The sequence below is a fragment of the Mustela putorius genome, unplaced genomic scaffold (genome assembly GCF_011764305.1).
Source record: "Mustela putorius furo isolate JIRA1106 unplaced genomic scaffold, ASM1176430v1.1 tig00000640_pilon_pilon_pilon, whole genome shotgun sequence".
Lineage (NCBI taxonomy): Eukaryota > Metazoa > Chordata > Mammalia > Carnivora > Mustelidae > Mustela > Mustela putorius.
Window position 1 is genome coordinate 4291136 of NW_025421432.1, and position 21131 is coordinate 4312266.

The 21131-nt window shown below is 35.3% G+C and overlaps 1 protein-coding gene across 3 annotated transcripts in view; it reads left to right on the forward strand.

Annotated features, from left to right (window-relative positions):
* LRRIQ1 (leucine rich repeats and IQ motif containing 1) overlaps positions 1-21131 on the forward strand; it is a 214199-nt gene that overhangs the window by 120615 nt on the left and 72453 nt on the right. Inside the window, exon 24 of one of the 3 annotated variants that reach the window (XM_045082965.1) lies at positions 8878-9113. The exons of the other annotated variants lie outside the window; for them this stretch is intronic. Coding sequence (XP_044938900.1) covers positions 8878-9098 — 221 coding nt within the window. The 3' untranslated portion in view covers positions 9099-9113. Of the gene's footprint in view, positions 1-8877; positions 9114-21131 lie in introns of those variants that run through there. 3 annotated transcript variants of the gene reach the window in all.

Genomic DNA, 21131 nt, shown 5'->3' on the forward strand with positions numbered 1-21131 from the left:
TTAAAATATTTTTGTATTAAATTTTTGAGCATTGAAGACATTAAAAGCCTTTAACTTCTATAATTTTACTTCAGAGCATTTCTAATTCATCTTCCTTTGTGGTATTTTTTATTGTATGATTACAAGCATTTTCTTCTCCAGCTTTTTTCCTTTTAATACCAGCTTAGGGCACAGAGTCACATGATGTAGATTGTTTAAAAGTAGGTCTTGTATTTCCAACCCTGTATAGAGTACTTACTAAAAGTGCCAATGTGATTAAACATTAAGAATGGTGGAATAAATGCAAGCAACCAAAGAATACCTGAAAGTCATGCTCTAAAGAAGAGATGCTTACAATCTTATTTCTACTAAGCAAGACTCAGTATTAGTCAAAGTAGACAAGGGTATGAATATTCATTAAAATCTGATCTGTCTATGAATATCTCAGTTTGCAACAATGACTATTCTTTGAATTACTATTTTCCTACTAAATTTTAAGCTCATGGCCCTTAGGATATGCATAATTGATGCTTTATAAACTTTTTTGATGAATAAAAACATAAAGGACCTTTAAATAGCTTCAAATATAGATGGAACTGAAGGATGCTTATATAATATCCTTGAATGTGCTGCTTCCTTTGATGAGCTAAATTCACTGTCCTGTGCATTGCAGGAAATCTCTTCACTTGGCTAATTCTTATCATCTCAAACATTAATCTTTTTTTTCACGTTAATAGCATGTATTAGTGATGCTCAAATATGACCAATCAGTGGTTCTTAAGCATTTTACATTTCTTTCCTTCTTTCTTTTTAAATTAGCATATAATGTATTATTAGCCCCAGGGGTACAGGTCTGTGAATCGCCAGGTTTACACACTTCACAGCACTCACCATAGCACATACCCTCCCCAATGTCCATAACCCCACCACCCTCTCCTTACCCACCTCCCCCTGGCAACCCTCAGTTTGTTTTGTGAGATTAAAAGTCTCTTATGGTTTGTCTCCCTCCCTTCCTACCCCCCAAACCCCCACGTTGCATCTCCACTTCCTCATATCAGGGAAATCATATGATAGTTGTCTTTCTCCAATTGACTTATTTTGCCAAACATATTACCCTCTAGTTCCATCCACGTTGTTGCAAAAGGCAAGATTTAATTTCTTTTGATGGCTGCATAGTATTCCTGTGTGTGGGTGCACGTGCCCCTTCGGATCACTACATTTGTATCCTGAGGGTAAATACTAGTAGTGCAATTACTGCGTCGTAAGGTAGCTCTATTTTCAACTTTTTGAGGAACCTCCATGCTGTTTTCCAGAGTGGTTGCACCAGCTTGCATTCCCACCAACAGTGTTGGAGGGTTCCCCTTTCTCCGCATCCTCGTCAGCATCTGTCATTTCCTGACTTGTTGATTTTAGCCATTCTGACTGGTGTGAGGTGATATCTCATTGTGGTTTTGATTTGTATTTCCCTGATGCCGAGTGATGTGGAACACTTTCTCATGTGTCTGTTGGCCATCTGGGTGTCTTCTTTGCAGAAATGTCTGTTCATGTCCTCTATCCATTTCTTGATTGGATTATTTGTTTTTTGGGTGTTGAGTTTGCTAAGCTCTTTACAGATTTTGGATATTAGCCCTTTATCTGATATGTTGTTTGCAAATATCTTCTCCCATTCTGTCAATTGTCTTTTCGTTTTGTTAACTGTTTCCTTTGCTGTGCAAAAGCTTTTCATCTTGATGAAGTCCCAACAGTTCATTTTTGCCCTTGTTTCCCTTGCCTTTGGCGGTGTTCCTAGGATGAAGTTGCTGTAGCTGAAGTCGAAGAGGTCGCTGCCTGTGTTCTCCTCAAGGATTTTGATGGATTCTTTTCTCACATTGAGGTCCTTCATCCACTTTGAGTCTATTTTCATGTGTGATGTAAGGAAATGGTCCAATTTCATTTTTCTGTATGTGGCTGTCTAATTTTTCTAACACCATTTGTTGAAGAGGCTGTCTTTTTTCTATTGGATGTTCTTTCCTGCTTTGTTGAAGATTAGTTGACCATAGAGTTGAGGGTCTATTTCTGGGCTCTCTATTCTGTTCCATTGATGTATGTGGCTGTTTTTGTGCCAGTACCATACTGTCTTGATGATGGCAGCTTTGTAATAGAGCTTGAAGTCCGGAATTGTGATGCCGCCACCTTTGGCTTTCTTTTTCAATATTCCTTTGGCTATTTGAGGTCTTTTCTGGTTCCATATAAATTTTAGGATTATTTGTTCCATTTTTTTGGAAAAAGTTGATGGTATTTTGATAGGGATTGCATTAAATGTGTAGATTGCTTTAGGTAGCATAGACATTTTCACAATATTTGTTCTTCTAATCCATGAGCATGGAACATTTTTTCATTTCTTTGTGTCTTCCTCAATTTCTTTCATGAGTACTTTATAGTTTTCTGAGTATAGATTCTTTGCCTCTTTGGTTAGGTTTATTCCTAGGTATCTTATAGTTTTGGGTGCGATTATAAATGGGATTGACTCCTTAATTTCTCTTTCTTCTGTCTTGTTGTTGGTGTAAAGAAATGCAACTTATTTCTGTGCATTGATTTTATATCCTGACACTTCACTGAATTCCTATACAAGTTATAGCAGTTTTGGAGTGGAGTCTTTTGGGTTTTCCACATATAGTATCATATCATCTGCCATAGTGATAGTTTGACTTCTTCTTTGCTGATTTGGATGCCTTTAATTTCTTTTTGTTGTCTGATTGCTGAGACTAGGACTTCTAGTACTATGTTGAATAGCAGTGGTGATAATGGACAGCCCTGCTGTGTTCCTGACCTTAGCGGAAAAGCTCTGTTTTTTCCATTGAGAATGATATTTGCAGTGGGTTTCAAACATTAATCTTTTAAGAAAATTTTTTTTTGATTTCAGCTTGGAACACCACTCTTTGTGTTCCCACAGTACCCTGAATAAAATTTTATCTACATCGTAAAATGTAATATGATATAATAGCTTCTTTACTTTTGCTTATCACTTACTGCTTATATGAGGCATTATTCTATGTGCTTTGTCTATAACAAGTAATGAAATCCTCACAACAACATTTTGAGGTAGGAATATATAAAACTTTATAACTTTATTCTTATTAGAAAAGTGAAAATCTTTCTGCACTTACAAATAAAGATTATCTAGAAACATCTTGTCTAATTTTTGTATGAACTTTTTTTAAAAAAGATATTATTTATTTATTTGACAGAGATAGATCACAAGTAGGCAGAGAGGCAGGCAGAGAGAGAGGGGGAAGCAGGCTCCCTGCTGAGTGGAGAGCCCGATGTGGGGCTCGATCCCAGGACCCTGAGATCATGACCTGAGCTGGAGGCAGAAGCTTTAATCCACTGAGCCACCCAGGCGCCCCTTGTATGAACTTTTTAAAAAAAATTTCTTAAGATGACTAATAGAAGAGGATTTGGGGAAAGTCAAAAGCAATAAAATAAAATCGAAAAGTAGGTGGGAGGCCCAACTTGGAGATAATTGTAGATCAATTTAACCTCCTTTTAAAAAATTTAATATGGTCCCTTTTTATATAACTAAGATTCTGAAATCTTTCCATGACCTCTCATTGCTCTTAGAACAAAAGCTATCTTCCATATCATGGCCCACCTGACTGTAAATGTCAGACCCTTATTCAGTTCCTCAAATATGATAAGAAACTTTTTACTTTGAAGCTTTTGTATTTCATTGTTTTGCCTGGAAACTCTGCCCTCCACACTTTGCACAAATGACTCTCTCATTGTTTAGTTTATGTTTCCACTCCCATAAGGGAGCTTTCTCTTACAACGCTGCCCAAGTAGCCTTTTCCTCTCTACCCAGTTACTCTCTCACACAGCACCTGCTCCATTTACGGCATTTATATGCTATTGTCCTATTTATTAATTTAAACTGTTACATATAGTGTACCTGGGTAGCTCACTTGGTTAAGCATCTACCTTTGGTTCAGGTCATGATCTCACAGTCCCAGGATCAAGCCCTGCATCAGGCTCTCTGCTTAGTGGGAGTCTGTTTCTCCCTCTCCCCCTAATCTCAAATAAATAAATAAAATCTTTGAAAAAAAGTTACTTATAAGTTGTTTTTTCCACTAATAGAATGTAATTTCCATGAAGGGAGAACTATGTCAGGCAGACATTTCATAGTTTTATCCTCAGGACTTAGAATAGAGCCAAGTATATATTTGGTAGTCAATAAATATTTCAATAAAAAAGAAAATATGTGTATGTGACATGCTTATAATTAAAACTCCCTAAATGTATTCTAGATACTATCATGCTATTTTTTAAATATAAGGTTCAGAATTATTTTAATTTCTATGGAAAAAAATCTGATTAGGAATTCAGTCCAGTAAAGCATGAAACAAACTGTAAAAACTTAAAAATTATGTAATTTAAAAAAATTATTAAATTTTTTAAAATTACCATAATTACCTTATGGATAAGGTGGATTCAGGAAGTAGTCATCCAGGGTCAGAGAGAAGCTGATTAAATTCTTCTTTATTCAATTAGTTATGAATGGTTTCTTTTTTCTGCTTCCCCCCAAATTCAGCCAAAAGAGAATATTTATTCTATATTCTACAGGGTCTGTGTTGGTTGGTGTGTGTGTGTGTGTGTGTGTGTGTGTGTGTGTGTGTATAGACACACATATCTAATGTATATATCATTTACATGTATGTATACAACTTATATATGTTTCATGTGTGTGTATATGTATTCTATCTATCTATATATATATATCTATATATCTCAAATGATTTCTACATTTCTTCCAATGCAATATTTGCCGCACTATATAGATAAATAAATAGATAGATAGATAGATAGATAGATATTGCATATATAATTAAAAAATGGGAGAGGTGCCTGGTTGGCTCAGTTGGTTAGGCCTTGGACTCTTAATTTCTGTTCAGGGCATGATCTCAGGGTTGTGAGATAAAGCCCCAGGTCCTGTTTGGTCTCTGCAGGGAGTCTGCTTGTCACTCCCTCCCTCCCCCATTCTGCTTGCAAGCATTCCTGTTCTATCTATCTAAAATAAATAAATAGATAAAATCTTCAAGTAAATAAAAAAAATAGGAAGGAAGTTCTCAAAGAGCTTGTAGAGTTCTTTGAAATGAATCATGATATGTAGGCTATGAGATGTTAGTATTTTCCATTCAAAAAATACAAGAGGACTTCCACTTCTACTAATAGGAAACTATGCAATCCAAACCAATCCTCCTGAAGAGAATAACTTAAAAAGCTAGAAAAATTATTTTTAAAGAATCTAATTGAAGTCATTGGAGAACTAACGAGGAAGTAAAGAATTGTAAGTCAAGGAAGAACTACATAGAGCTGAGAAGCTGAGCAAAGCTTTTGATAATGTCATCAGTATAGGTAAATTGCAAATAGACTTTCTACTAGCCTCTTGCCAGAAACAAACATAAGCCATCTCCAAAAATAGATAACATCAACCCACACTTCAATTTATCTCTACATTTCTTCCTATGCAATATTTGACACACAATTAAAAAAATAGGTATTAAAAAAATAGGTATGGAAGGATATGAGATATCATAATTGAGTAATAATAGACAAAAATAGAGCCAACAAGATTTCAGATAATGGAGATTTTTAAAGAAATGTACATAATAACGTTAGGGATATGGAAGAAATTGAGAATTTCAATAGATATTAAGCCTATAAAAATATTCAAGAGGAAAGTCTATAACTTAAAATCACAACTGAAATTAAGAACTTACTAATTAGATTGAACTACAGATTAATAAAAACTAAGAAGAGAGCTGCTAGATGGGAAAATAGCTCTAATAGAAATATCTGAATAGAAGCATGAAATGAAAGAGAATGATTTATAGAGAAAAGAGAAGAGACATGTGAAATACATCAAAAATGTCTCATACATGTGTAATTACAGTCCAAGAAGCCATGGTGAGAGATAATGGTGTAGAAGTAATATCTGAAAAGTTAATGGTTGAGAATTTACTGAAAGTGATGGAAAACTTCAAGTTGTGGATTTAAGAAACTCCATGAACCTCAGAACATATATACATACAAAGAAAACCACACTACAGCACATCATAGTAAAATTGCTAAAAAAAAATGGGGGGGAGAACATTTCTTTAAGGAGCCAGAGAAAAATATTTATTATCATTCAAAGGAGCAATCATAATGAATAATTAAGCTGGTTTCTAAATAGAAACAATGAAACCCAGAAGACAATTGTTGTTGTGCCCCACAATTGTGTGGTGCCCCTCCCAAAATTCAGGGGTTGAAAGACCTAAACCTCTGATTATATTTGGAGATATGGTTTTTAAGGAGATAATTAAGGTTAAATGAGGTCAGGTGATTGGGTCCCTAATCTAGTAGGACTGGTATACTTAACAAAAGAGGAAGAGACATCAAGAGTGTATGCTCACAGAGAAAAGGGTAAGTGCAGATGCAGTGAAAAGGGGGCCATCTACAAGCCAAGGAAAGACATCTGAGAGATTAAACAGGTTGGCACTTTGTTCTCAGACTTCTAGCCTCCAAAATTGTGAGAAAATAAATTTCTGTTGTTTAAGCATCTAGTCTGTGGTATTTTGTTATGGCAGCCCAGGCTGACTAATACAAGTGTAATGATATCCTAAAAGTACTGAAAGAAAGTAAGTTCCACCATGAAGGTCTATACCCAGCAAAACTTTTATCTTCAAAAATGAAAGTAAATTTTACTATTAGGTGACGGGGTGTGGGCCTATTCTTATTGATTTTGAGGGGCATTCTCTGAACCTCCTGAATTTTGATGCTCGTTCCCTTTGCCATATTGGGGAAATTCTCCCCAATAATTCTCTCTAGTATACCTTCTGCTCCCCTCTCTCTTTCTTCTTCTTTTGGAATCCCAATTATTCTAATGTTGTTTGGTCTTATGGTGTCACTTATCTCTCGAATTCTCCCCTCATGGTCCAGTAGCTGTTTGTCCCTCTTTTGCTCAGCTTCTTTATTCTCTGTCATTTGGTCTTCTATATCACTAATTCTTTCTTCTGCCTCATTTATCCTAGCAGTGAGAGCCTCCATTTTTGATTGCATCTCATTAATAGCTTTTTTGATTTCAACTTGGTTAGATTTTAGTTCTTTTATTTCTCCAGAAAGGGCTTTTATATCTCTCGAGAGGGTTTCTCTAATATCTTCCATGCCTTTTTCGAGCCCAGCTAGAACCTTGAGAATTGTCATTCTGAACTCTAAATCTGACATATTACCAATGTCTGTATTGATTAGGTCCCTAGCCTTCGGTACTGCCTCTTGTTCTTTTTTTTGTGTTGAATTTTTCCGTCTTGTCATTTTGTCCAGAGAAGAGTATATGAAGGGGCAAGTAAAATACTAAAAGGGTGGCAACAACCCCAGGAAAATATGCTTTAACCAAATTAGAAGAGATCCCAAATCGTGAGGGGGGAGAAAGGGGATAAAAAGAGGTTCAAAAAGGAAGAAAGAAAAAAAAAAGAAAAAAGAAAAAAAAAGAAAAGAATTTAAAAAAGAAGAAAACACCTAAGAAAAATATAAAAAAGAAAAAATATATATATTAGATAAACTAGTAAAAAATCATTAAAAAAGAAAAAGGTAACAGTTAAAAAAAATTTTACCCGAAGGCGAGAAAAAAAAACAAAAAATGAAAAAGAAAAAAATTAAATTAACTGCAAGACTAAAAAAAAATCACAGGGAAAAAGCCATGAGTTCCGTGCTTTGCTTTCTCCTCCTCTAGAATTCTGCTGCTCTCCTTGGTATTGAAACCGCACTCTTTGGTAGGTGAACTTGGTCTCAGCTGGATTTCTTGTTGATCTTCTGGGGGAGGGGCCTGTTGTAGTGATTCTCAAGCAAACGACATATAAGATAAAGGACTAGTGTCCAGAATCTATAAAGAACTTAGCAAACTCAACACCCAAAGAACAAATAATCCAATCAAGAAATGGGCAGAGGACATGAACAGACATTTCTGCAAGGAAGACATCCAGATGGCCAACAGACACATGAAAAAGTGCTCCATATCACTCGGCATCAGGGAAATACAAATCAAAACCACAATGAGATATCACCTCACACCAGTCAGAATGGCTAAAATCAACAAGTCAGGAAATGACAGATGCTGACGAGGATGCGGAGAAAGGGGAACCCTCCAACACTGTTGGTGGGAATGCAAGCTGGTGCAACCACTCTGGAAAACAGCATGGAGGTTCCTCAAAATGTTGAAAATAGAACTGCCCTATGACCCAGCAATTACACTATTGGGTATTTACCCTAAAGATACAAACGTAGTGATCCAAAGGGGCACATGTACTCGAATGTTTATAGCAGCAATGTCCACAATAGCCAAACTATGGAAAGAACCTAGATGTCCATCAACAGATGAATGGATCAAGAAGATGTGGTATATATACACAATGGAATACTATGCAGCCATCAAAAGAAATGAAATCTTGCCATTTGCGACAACATGGATGGAACTAGAGCGTATCATGCTTAGGGAAATAAGTCAAGCGGAGAAAGAAAACTATCATATGATCTCCCTGATATGAGGAAGTGGTGTTGCAACATGGGGGCTTAAGTGGGTACGAGAAGAATAAATGAAAGAAGATGGGATTGGGAGGGAGACAAACCATAAGTGACTCTTAATCTCACAAAACAAACTGAGGGTTGCTGGGGGGAGGGGGTTTGGGAGAAGGGGGTGGTGGTATGGACATTGGGGAGGGTATGTGCTTTGGTGAGTGCTGTGAAGTGTGTAAACCTGGTGATTCACAGACCTGTACCCCTGGGGATAAAAATATATGTTTATAAAAAATAAAAAATTATATTAAAAAAAAATGAAAGTAAGGCACTTATGACACCCAGTTCCCCACCTGCTGTTTCTTTGTATAGCCACGAGGAAGGAAGAGGAAAACACTTGGATTCCTGAGCTAAACTTCACAAAGAGGGACACAGGGTTGGCTCACTCGGTTCAGTCTGCCTTCAGCTCAGGTCATGATCCCAGGGTCCTGGGATTGTCCCACATCAGGCTCCTTGCTCAGTGGGGAGCCTGCTTTTCCCTCTGCTTGCAGCTCCTTCTGCTTGTGTGCTCTCTCTCTCTGACAAATAAATAAATAAGATTTTTTAAAAATTAATTAAATAAATAAATAACTTCACAACGAAAGTGGGCAACAGTAATGATTCTGGGAGAGGAGGCCCATGGCAACCTTTTCTTTTTTCTTTCCTCCTCCTCCTCCTCCTCCTTCTTCTTCTTCTTCTTTTTTTTTTTAAATCTGTATTGTCCCTTGCTCCATGGGGGGGGAAAAAAATCTCTGCCCATCTGTATTGAATATCGATGTACTTGCTACATAGAAAAATTTCTATATTTTGGAGATAGTTTCAAACTTTCAAAGAAGTATTATAATACCTTAGAAAGTTCATCATTAAGAAGGTTCATCTTCTATCTAAAGAAGGCTTCATGAGATTAACAATGGATTTGGGGGCGCCTGGGTGGCTCAGTGGGTTAAGCCGCTGCCTTCGGCTCAGGTCATGATCTCAGGGTCCTGGGATCGAGTCCCGCATCGGGCTCTCTGCTCAGCAGGGAGCCTGCTTCCCTCTCTCTCTCTCTGCCTGCCTCCCCATCTACTTGTGATCTCTCTCTGTCAAATAAATAAATAAAATCTTTAAAAAAAAAAAAAAACAATGGATTTGGACTGAGAAGTCAGGTTTGAATTGTGTGTAGATACTCACTAGCTGTATGATCCATATCTTTGTTTCTCATCTGTAACTGGGAACACCAGTCTTTACTTCTCATGATATTTTGAGAATTAAATGACAATATAAGGCTTTCTAGCTAAAAGTGATGGATCTGAAAACCCTCACTAAAACTTCAGCAAAGATAATTTTTATGATGCATACTAACAAATACAGGAATATAAGGAAGGTGCAGCAGCAATATAATTTTTTAGACCAGAACATAAATATATGAGTAATAAATAACAAAAATTCAAAGCAGCAATAAAATATGAGAACTATTTTAAACTCAAAAGTTTAGGAATTGATGATATAAGGCTCAATGGAAGTAGTGTGAAGAGACCTGGGTTACCTGTGCAAAATTCTTGAAGTTAAATTTTTTATGTAGAATAAAACAGAGTCTGTAACTCAGGAACATCCTTGACACCTTGCTTAAACTAAGAAGCATAAGTGTAGTTATACATGTTAAGTACTAAATCCCAACCCTTTCCCCTACTCAGCTCTCAAAATTCTGATAATCATGTTTTGTAGTCAGTTCAAGTGGCTATAACAAAATACCATACTCTGGGTGGATTAAAAAAACAAAAGTTTATTTCTCATAGTTCTGGAGGCTGGGAAGTCCGAAATCGAAATACCAGCTCATATATTTCCTACTGAGAGCTCTCTTTCTGGCTCACATATGGCCACTTTCTTATGTACACATATGGCTTCCCCTTGAAGAGAGATCTCTTTCTTCCTCTTCTTACAGGGCCACTAATCCCATCATGCTCCATTCTCTTGACTTAATCTAGCCTGAATTACCTACCAAAGACCCCATTCCAAATACCATCACATTGGGAATTGGGTTTCAACATAGACATTTTGGGGAGACACAAGCATTCATTCCATAGCACCATGCTTTTAACCTCCAAGAAAGAGATTGCAAGAGTGTTTCTGGAGATTCTTATAAGTCCAAGAGGAAACATCTAAGTATTGACATTAGGTATTTCCAATATAAGACTCGGGTAAGTCACCTTAAGGTGAAAGTTTCAGAAGAGTTCTCATTTACTAGTACAGAGTTTCCTATCAACTTTATAGACCACCACTCTAAAATATAAGCACACAAATGAAGGTCTGAAGCAAATTTAAAACATGAAAGGTTGAGAAAAAACTAATAAATGTAATAACTTGAGCAGACATGTATCAGGTGAAAAAATTCTTCAGATACACCATGAATACTGTCACTGACATAAAAAAAGATTGCATGCATGAAATAAGTATGAGATGCTATAATAAGAAAGAGAGGTTAGGGAACCAAAAATATCTTTTTGAAAATAAAAACATGATATCAGAAATGAAAACTTGGCAGAAGATTAGAAGATAGTGTTAGAAGATAGTGTTAAAAGAAATTTCCCAGAAACTGGAGCAAAAATACAAAGTGATGTGAAACATGAGAGAAAATGTAGAGAAGAGACTTATTCCAGGAGGTCCAACCCTTGATAAATAATAGGAGATCCAAAAAGAGAGAACATTCAACAACAAATAGATTGAAAGAAATGATCAGAGAAATCATTCCAAAAAATTCCCCAAACTAAAGGATACCAGTTTCTATAACAAGAGAGCCCATTGCATGTTAGGAAAATGAAGGATAATAAACCCATCTTTCTGGAATGTCTTTGAAAAATGTCATAAAACTGAGGACAAAGGTAAGAGCCAAAAAGTCCTCCAGAAAGAAAAAGAGAACATGCAATGAATGAGTTATCTAAAAGGCATTGGATTCCCAAAGTTAACCTCAGAATCCAGAAGATAATAGAACAGTATGTTCAACATTCTTAGAAAAAGTTATTTCCAACCTAGAATTCTGTAAACATACAAACTATTAATAAGTTTAAAAGTATAAAACATGCCAAGTCTTAATTTATCTCCCTTGCAAACTTGCTCAGTAAGTACTGGAGGAACTACTCCATAAAAATGAAGAGGTCAACCATGAAAAAGGAATTCATGAAATCTAGCAAAAAAAGAGACAAAGGAATATTTACAGTGATGGGAGGAGAGATTCGGGATGACAACTTATACAGGTTTAGAGAATAAATATTCCAAGATGAAAGAAAACATCATGTACCATGTCTCAGAGAAAAAAAAAATCTTTCTGATTGTCTCTGTGCTGAAACATATTTGAAAGGAGATATACACTTCAGGAAGAGAGTTTGGGAGTAACCTATGGATTAGTGTATAGAATACTAATGCATGAAAGTATAGTAGATGTAGCCTTCTAATAGGGAATTTGGAAATGATAGTACACATAGAAGAGTAATTAAATGTAAAAAAAATGAGATAACTAAATGTGACAAAACAAAAAAAATTGTACAAGATGTAAGATGTTATCTGTAACTGCTGTGCTACTTTTTTCTATGAACAGCTGTTTGAGTTCAAGTGAACACTTAAATTCGTGAAACACAATAGGCTTCACGCAACACTAAATTTACTTAGCTTTAAGGAAGGACAAAGGAGAGGAAACCACAAAGCATGGTTAATATAAAGAGGACATTGTGACACCTTGTCAGAGCATCTAGTGTCCTACGCCTTCACTTAGGAAACACGTGGGCATGAATGATGAGGCTGTAAGTCTGTGGACGCTTCAGTTAAGGGAAGCCATCAGCTCCCCTAACAGCTTTTATAATCAGTCATATAGTCTTCTCAACTAATAACCTAGTCCACTTAGGGGTACATAGCTAGCTCCCAATTCTCTGGTTCAGTTGCATCTCATTCATACTACTTGCTTTTGCTCAATAAACAATCTCAGATGTGAGGTAAAAGTCCTTGGTCTGATACAGCTGCATTCCCATTGGTCTTTCATGTTGCATTGATTAAATTCTAATAATTTCTTGACATGAGGTTCAAATCCTCATACCTACCTGTGTCTAGAGGAAAACCGTAGTACAAGCTATTAACCCTTCTTTTCCAGTACCATATATGGCTGAGCTGTAAATGTATTTACATGTTGTAAAAAGAAAAACACTGAATCATGGTCTAAACAAAAATTACGAGATTTTTAGGAAATGGTAAGAAAAAGTATATATGTGTGTAGTAGAGATGTAAAAGTGCTTAATCTTCCTCTTTCCTACTGTGAAGTCAATAGGTAATATGAAAACACAAAAACAAGGACATCAAAACTCATGCAAGCCTATAGTGAAAGAAATGACAAAGATGGTTGCCTAGGTTTGTCTCTAAGAGTGTAAATTGGGGATGGAGAGGAGCAGAACTGGGGTAACCATTTTCCATTCTTAAAAACATGTCATATATAACCTTGATGCTTTTTCCTAATGATTAAGTGAGATATTTTTAAAATCATATATTAAAGGGTCTGGTTTTTAATGAAAAGCTAATAAATGAAAACATATTAAAGTAAAACAAGAATTTTTAAACAAGCAAAGCAGAATTCTTCACTGATACACCAAGCCCAAATAAATACTAAAGGATATTCTTCAAGCAACAGGAAAAGGATTCCAGCTGAAATCTTGGAGATATAAGAAATAATGAGGAGTGAGGTAGGATGAATATGTAGGTAAATCTAAAGGAACATTGACTTAGACCAGGAGATCTAACAATGACAGTGATTTCTGGTTAGTTTGGAATATTCATAGATGGGTCACAAATAATATTTATGCTTTGTTTTTCATGACTCTGTCTCAAATCATTTGCCTAGTTTTGTTTGTTTGTTTTATGAGTCTTTAATTCATCTGTTTCTTTTTGCTTTCTCCATCCCAGCAGAAACACATACTCTAGCTTGGAATTAGGTAGAACTAAGTTTGGGTCCTGTCCAAACCTATGTAATTTTGGTGAAGGTATTTAACTTACTATACTAAATTTTCTCATTCATTAATTGGAGCAAATATTATATACCACATAAGTCATTAGATACATTGAATAAAAATGCTTGGAAGATACAAGAATATCCTAGATTTTAGAATGTGTGGACTAAGACTTAATTCCTTATATTCCCTATTTAATCTACCAATATATATTTACTGAATATCCACCATGAGGTTGGCATTGTACAAAGAGATGAAGATACGGTAGTGAATGAAATAAATACAGACAATGGGTAATAGAGTTCACTATCTGGCAGAGATGGGAGTAAGGTTTATTAATAAATATCCCTGTACATATATAATGACAAACTGAATAAAGTTCTATGAGGGAAAGTAAGGGGTACTCTCTATGAAACTAGTCCAATCATATAAGGGAAGAAGTGACGCTGAATTTGAAGTTCAAGTAGGAGAGACTAGGCAAATGGAGAAGTTGTATATAACAAGTCATCCAGGCCAAGATATAGGCCTACTAAAAGATTTTGAAGACAAAAACAGCCTGCGCCATCAGGAAACTGAACAAAGGCTGGTATGGCCAGAGAACAAGGAATGAGATGAAGTTGGCAGGACACAGAGCAATTTTAGTCTGTCCCATCTGGTCCACGTTGAGGATTTGGCTTTCTATATTCCAAGAACAACAGTCAATGCAAGCAAAAGATGGAATGGTCAGATGTGTTCTTTAAGTAGCGGTTGTGAACCATGCATTGTGGAGAACAGACAGAAAGGAAATAAAATGAACATGGTAAGACCAGTTAAAAGGTCACTGCAGTAGTGCAGCATGGAGACGGTAGCTTAGACTGGAGTAAATACAGTGGACACAGTAAGGTAGGGAGAAAAGGCAAAGAAATAGTGGCCACAAGGTATGGGTAAGTTTAACCTCTTATCTATTGAATGGGAAGAATAACACCTATCTCATAGAGTAATTGTGAGGAGTGAAATCACTGCTTAGCACAGTCCTCAGTATGCGGCAGGTCATTATTTTTATTTCAATTAGCAATTTCAAACTTCAACACTATAACTCTCTCTCTCTCTCTTTCTCTCAGTAAGTGGTTTCCCACATCTTTTTCAAGGCTAAAATTTTCACTCCTGCTTTGGATATTATTCTGCCTGATCCCATGATACTCTGTTTAGTTATCTCCTGTGTTTTGTTTCTTAGATTTCTGTCTACTACTGTATCCACCAACTTCTTTAAAATCAACATATGAACAAGCTGCATGTCTGCCTCCGAAAATATGATTCTACCCTTTTCAAGCTACTACACCACCCATTTCTCTTTTTTACTTAGCAGCCTCCATAGACAGTCTAGTCAGGGACTTTATTCCCCACCTTGTAGTCATTCTGCATTTTTCATTTATTCAATAAGCATCTTTGAGCTTATATTTTCTTTCATTGTAAAGACTGGAGGCACAAGTAAAACTCAGTTTCTGCTTTGGAAGGTCAGTCTAGTGAGAGACACAAGCATAGTGAATAAACTGAAATGTATCATCTCATATACCAACGATACTTTTATAAAGTTATGCAGACTATACATCTTCATCATTCTCCCTCAAACTACATTCCATACAGTAATCAATGTTTACCTCTCAATTACTAACCTCAGGATCTTTTTTCTGCCCTCACTTTACTAGCCCTTTCTTCCAGAATTTCTCTCCCTGGAGCTTCTCTTTTCCCCTCTCATCTTCATCCCCACTCTCTCCTGGGTCTCCTGTTTATTCGGCCACTCCTTTTTAGTTGTCTTCTGTGAGTAAGTATCAGTATCTCATGAAATTTTGTCTCTGACCTTACCATATATTCAAGCCACATATGTATTTACTTCTATAGCCTATGTATACTTTGTCAGATATTACACTTCCATAAATATGCAAAAGCAAACATCATCAAAGTATAAATCAGACCTATTCCAATGGCATAATGAAATGAACAAGATATAATGAATAACACGGAGGACATTGGGAGATGGAGAGGAGGAGTGAGATGGGGGAAATCGGAGGGGGAGACAAACCCTGAGAGACTGTGGACTCTGAGAAACAAACTGAGGGTTTTGGAGGGGAGAAGGGTGAGGGGTTGGTTGAGCCTGGTGGTGGGTATTATAGAGGGCATGTATTGCATGGAGCACTGGGTGAGATGCATAAACAATGAATTTTTAGGAACACACACACACAAAAATAAAGTTAAAAAAAAGATATAACACCTAATCCTCTCCCTAATCCTCTCACGTACATTATAATGTTTAGAGGCAGTAACAACTAAATGTCTATCTCCATCCTTCCCCCTGTTGATTTTCAAACCTAGCAGGTCTAATATGAAGTGTGTGTATTCATTCCACTCTACCTAGAATTACTCAACTTAGAAAAATCAGAATCATTTTTAATTCTGTTATCCTTATTTGTTGAATATGAACACCGCCCCACATCAGCTACTGTCTTCAGTGTCTCTTGCCTTGAAATATTGTGATAGCCCACTTTTTAATATCCACACAATCTTTCAGTATTGTAAATGCTGTCATCGGCTTGTATTGCAATCTTTCTAAATTACAATTCTGCTTAAAAAAAAAAAAAACCCACAAAACTACAATTCTGCTAGAGCACACCTCTGTTTAAAATCTTACAATGCCTTTCTGTTTCCTCTAGAACAAATTCCAAAATCTGAAGCATACAATGCGCTTTATATACAGGTCCCAGCCTACCTCGCCAGCACTACCTTGTATCATCTCCACACTCCCTAAAATATTCTCTAAACATATTGAGCTGTTTCTGTACTGTATCTCTACTATATAACTTGGATGTTTTTTTTTAATCACCTTTGCAGCTTCAGACTTCTTATCCTTCATGACTCAGATAAATGTCATTTCATCCGCACATCATTCCTAATGCCACCTTCTGTAGGCTTTTGCCTATGTTTCTTTAATACTGTCCTATAACTATATGTTTTTATCTATTTCCTCCCCTGACTATAAATCTTTCCAAGGTCATGGATCCAGTCTTAGTCATATTTCTGTTTCCTCCCATCCCCAAAATGTAGCAGCAGTATTAGATTCAACTATACTAGGCACTCAGTAAGTATTTGTTGAATTAATAAACAGTTCTGACTTTAAAAAAATATCTTTGGATTCTCAGAAACACTCTTCCTCCCAATTGCTATTACTCAAAGTCAGATATTGGCCTGTTCCCAACTTAAACTTACAACTCATTCAGTGTTCACATTCAAGCTTTAGGTCCCACTGCCTCAGCCACCCTTTGGGTCTATTTAGCAAACTTTGGAATTCATTTAATCATTTCCTACTTAAGCTTCACCAGCTGTGAGGCTTTGGATCTTGAAAAATTTCATCATTATAAACAGTATCCCTGCATTTTTAAGGCTCATAGTTTTTTTTTTTTTTTTAACATTTTCTGGAAGGATAGAGATGAGTAATATATTAAAGTCAAGGTATGTTTTTAATGTTTCTAGAAAACTAAATAATTCTATTTTCCATCAAGATACCCCTGGGGATAAAAATATATGTTTATAAAAAAATAAAAAATTAAAAAAAAAAAAAGATTTTATAGTAGTTTAATAGAATTGTGAGTTCCCATGAGTTTTTCCCAAAGCTTCACTACCTTCTGCAAGATTTTTACAAATCATTATTTTAATTATAAAATGATACTCAACCTAATGGTTAAGAGAGTAGGGCCAGACTATCTAGGTTTAAACCCCAACTCCACCCCTTGCCAGAGGTATGACTTTGTCATCCACTTAACCTTTCTATGTCTCTTTCCTTTATGAAATTGGCATAAGGATTTAAATAATGCTTATCACTGAGAGTTGAGCAAATTGATCAGTACATGTAAAATGCTGGAAATAGTACCTAATGTATAGTAAGCGCAATACATTTTAACTGCTGTTATTATCAGGAACGGTAGCCATTACAATGAAATTTGTACAAAGTTAGAATTTGATTATAGTAATGATACATTTTGAAGCATTATACTTTAATATATGGGGTATGTGTATAGGGGAAATGTATTATTCTGCTTAGCTGATCACTTTTAGGTGGACAGGGATTGTCCAGGTGAAGGTAAACACATATACTTGAGTGAACAGACAAGGTACAGATTCTGGTCAATGATTCATTTTACTCTAAGCTTTAGCTGCACAGACTTGATAGGCAGCTTTAATCCAGATTTTTCAAGTGATGTCAATCAATCAATCAGTCACACTTCTGGCATTAACCTCCCACCCCCAAAGTATATGCTATCTCTTGTCATTTCTTTTCTTCACTCTGTATAAGGTCTTGAACTTAGGTAGCCTATTGAAGCATGAATTAAAGAAGAAACTGATATCTTTCAACATTCCAGTAATAAATCTAATTATAAAAATTAACTTAGTTTTCATCCCCCACTTGGAGATAAAATATTTTGATTCAGGTATTTATATAAGCTTTATAAAGATAAAATTTATTTTGCAATTTTATTCAAGAAGAATAGAAGAAACAAACAGAATTGCTAAACTGAAACAATGAATTGATTTTCTGTAATTGTTGTGATCCGAAGATTTATAATTTTTCACAAATTTGAGGTGTTATCAATATTACATAGAAGTAAATTATTCCTCATAGTTTTCTAAACTATATGCTGCGCTGTAATTCTTTGTATCAATGACCTTAAGTTCTATATGAGATTTTCCTATTTAAGGAGAAAAAGATCATATCAAGTACTATTTACAAATTAATTAGATGAATTACTATGGTAAATAACATCTACACTTAATTTTAAGAAATTAAAACTTGTTTACTGTAGAGCCAACATTTTATCACCATCCAAATGCTAAACTCAAAGTTTTTATCAAGCTCAAAGTTGCCACTCTCTCAAAGATCTCTCAAAATTGCCACTTATGAATGAGATGTTTATGTTTAAATGGATTATTTGTGTTTGTGCTGGTGTGTAACTTGAAGCTTTCCAATTTCATGTTGTACTTGTTTCCATTCTCATATATTTGTACATGTTCATATATACAGACTTCCGTCTGATAAAATGAGTTCTTATTTTTAGCATGCAATGTTAAATTGGAATTTATACATTTTTTCTAAAATTGTTTGTCTTAACAGATACTATATGCCTTAAATTTAACTTTATGTGTTTTTTCTTTGATATTTCTATCAATTTTAGGAGAGTAAATGTTTAAATATATTACTGAGTAAGCTTTTCTATTGCTATGTGTATGTGTTAATAATTTATACATTTGAACATTTTAATGTTTAAAATATTTTAATTTTAACTTGAATGTTCATAAATGCCATTGCCTTTGGAAACTTAGGTCCTAAGAGAGTTGCATGTATTCTCAAAAAAAAAAAAATCTATAAAAATCTTACTCTTTCGCACTGTTTCTTCAAAGAAGAAAAAATGTTCCTCTTTAAAAAAATACTAGTAGTCATCTCTAAAAATGTAATCGAGTCACCTCTGAGTTTAAAATATTTTCCTGTGAGAAGTATGTAAAAACACCTGAATTATTTTCCTCCAACTCATCTCACCCATAATAATAAGAAAATGTAGAAATAGAAACAATGATGGGTTGGTATATAAGAAGGAGAATAGACCCTTTTTATATCTTTTATTTGACTATTAACTAAATTTGTGTGTGCCAAGATTTAGGTTAGTTGAAACCCCCTACAAACGGGCTTATGGAAACAGTAACTGATCCTTCTAACATTATGTTTTTTAATACACCACGAGAATGCATTTCCCAAAAAGTCTAAGATCCCTATCTTGGGATGTGATGAAATGCTTTTAAAAATTCTACAGTAGAGGAGAAACACCTTTCTTAAAATTTTAAATCATGTATTTAATGTGCGTTCTCACAATAGAGCCCAGTGCACTGAAGTATTTTCTCATTTTTTAAGGGAATTAATGGCTCTCCACCAGCCCTTTAACATGTAAAATGAGTAAGTTACTTGTGTCCAGTACATCCAAAAAAGAGCCAGGATAAAATAAACATAAGGGGTTGGATATCTTGGAAAAAATCTGTCATGGGTTTGGGTTAATCATCTCCAGAAGAAATTCAACTTGATGCCTGAAATGTAAGACTTCTTGGAGAAAGCAGAAAGGCCTGAGGCAGTGTTGATCTGAAGGAGTGCTCTCCATGGGTCAGAGCTGCTCTGCTGGCAGAGTGCAAACCCAGTTCACAACCGAGGCCTCTGAAAAGTTGTAAAAGACTGCAGGGGCCTTCAGTGCACGCACTCCAGCTTTGGTTACATAGTTTTAATAGCCCGGTTTCTTATTATAAAATAAAACTTAAAAATAAAATCTGTGCCTAATTTTCCAACTTTCTGTCTGTCAGTGATAGGATTGCTTCCTTTAACATTTGTGGAAGAAAACATCGACTTCTCTAGTTTTAGTGATCATATATAAAAGTTATGTAAATATGGAATACCTTTATCTGGTGCAATTTTCATAATGTCCTATTCTTAGGCTTCTGAACGTTAGAAAGTGGGTTTTTCAAGCAATACTTTGGCTTCATTCTCTTCTACCAATTTTCATCCATTTTTATGGATGTTTTTTCCAACCACAAGCTTCTCTTTGCCTAAAATCCCTAATACTAAAGGCTTTGGAAACTGTGCAAAATGATAATTTTGATTTCCAGTAATGATCATCGACTCTAGGGAAACTGATCTAATGCTAAATGACTCAAATCCAATATTTACTCATTTTGTATCAACCTCCTCCTATTTTGTCTATTTCCATAATCAGAGGTAGATTGCATTCATTTGAAATAATATCAGGTGAATATAAAAACAGAAAGTCTGTCATGGGCTTGGGTTAAACATTATTACATAGGAGTAATTACACAATTTTATCCTGTATGATAGTAAAATGTGCTGCAAACTTGGATGGCAAACTTTAAGTGTGCTTTAGAAGAAAAATAATATAACATATATATATATATATATATTCCCTTTGCTTTTGCCACCCCCCTCCATTTTATAGCACCCTACTGCCAAGGAGCTATATTAGCCCTGGACTCAGGATAGTTGTTAAATAAAATATCTGTGCATATCCTAAAGACTATTCCTTTTTTGTGGATGTATAAGACTGTTCATGTACACTCTTATGCTTTTATAATCTCTCTGTTTATACTCTGTAGATTTTTTTCTTAAAATTGTTGTAATCATATAGGCATAAGCTAACTAATTCCAGTAAAGAAACTTCAACCTTTAAACAACATAGGAGTCAATCATTTCAGTGAATAGGGTCCTAAGTGCTGAAGCATTTCAAATCCTTTTTCATTTGACCACTCAGTGACCTGATAACTATTTCCTGTCCCTAAATAAGGTTGTGACCCAGGTCTTAGAGTGCGAAACTCAGATAATTTTAGAAACAAGTCAAATGCCATAGAATTAAAGGAGCATTTAGTTTAACTAAAATTCTTCCTTTTAAAGTGGAGTTAGGTATCTTGAATATGAAAGAATCAAAATGAAATATATTACCTTCTATTTGCTCATCATATTTAAAACTACCAAAACCATTGATTTTATTGCCCATTAGGATGGAAAATCATGAGTCATTTCTACAAGATTATAGTATAATTTCACTT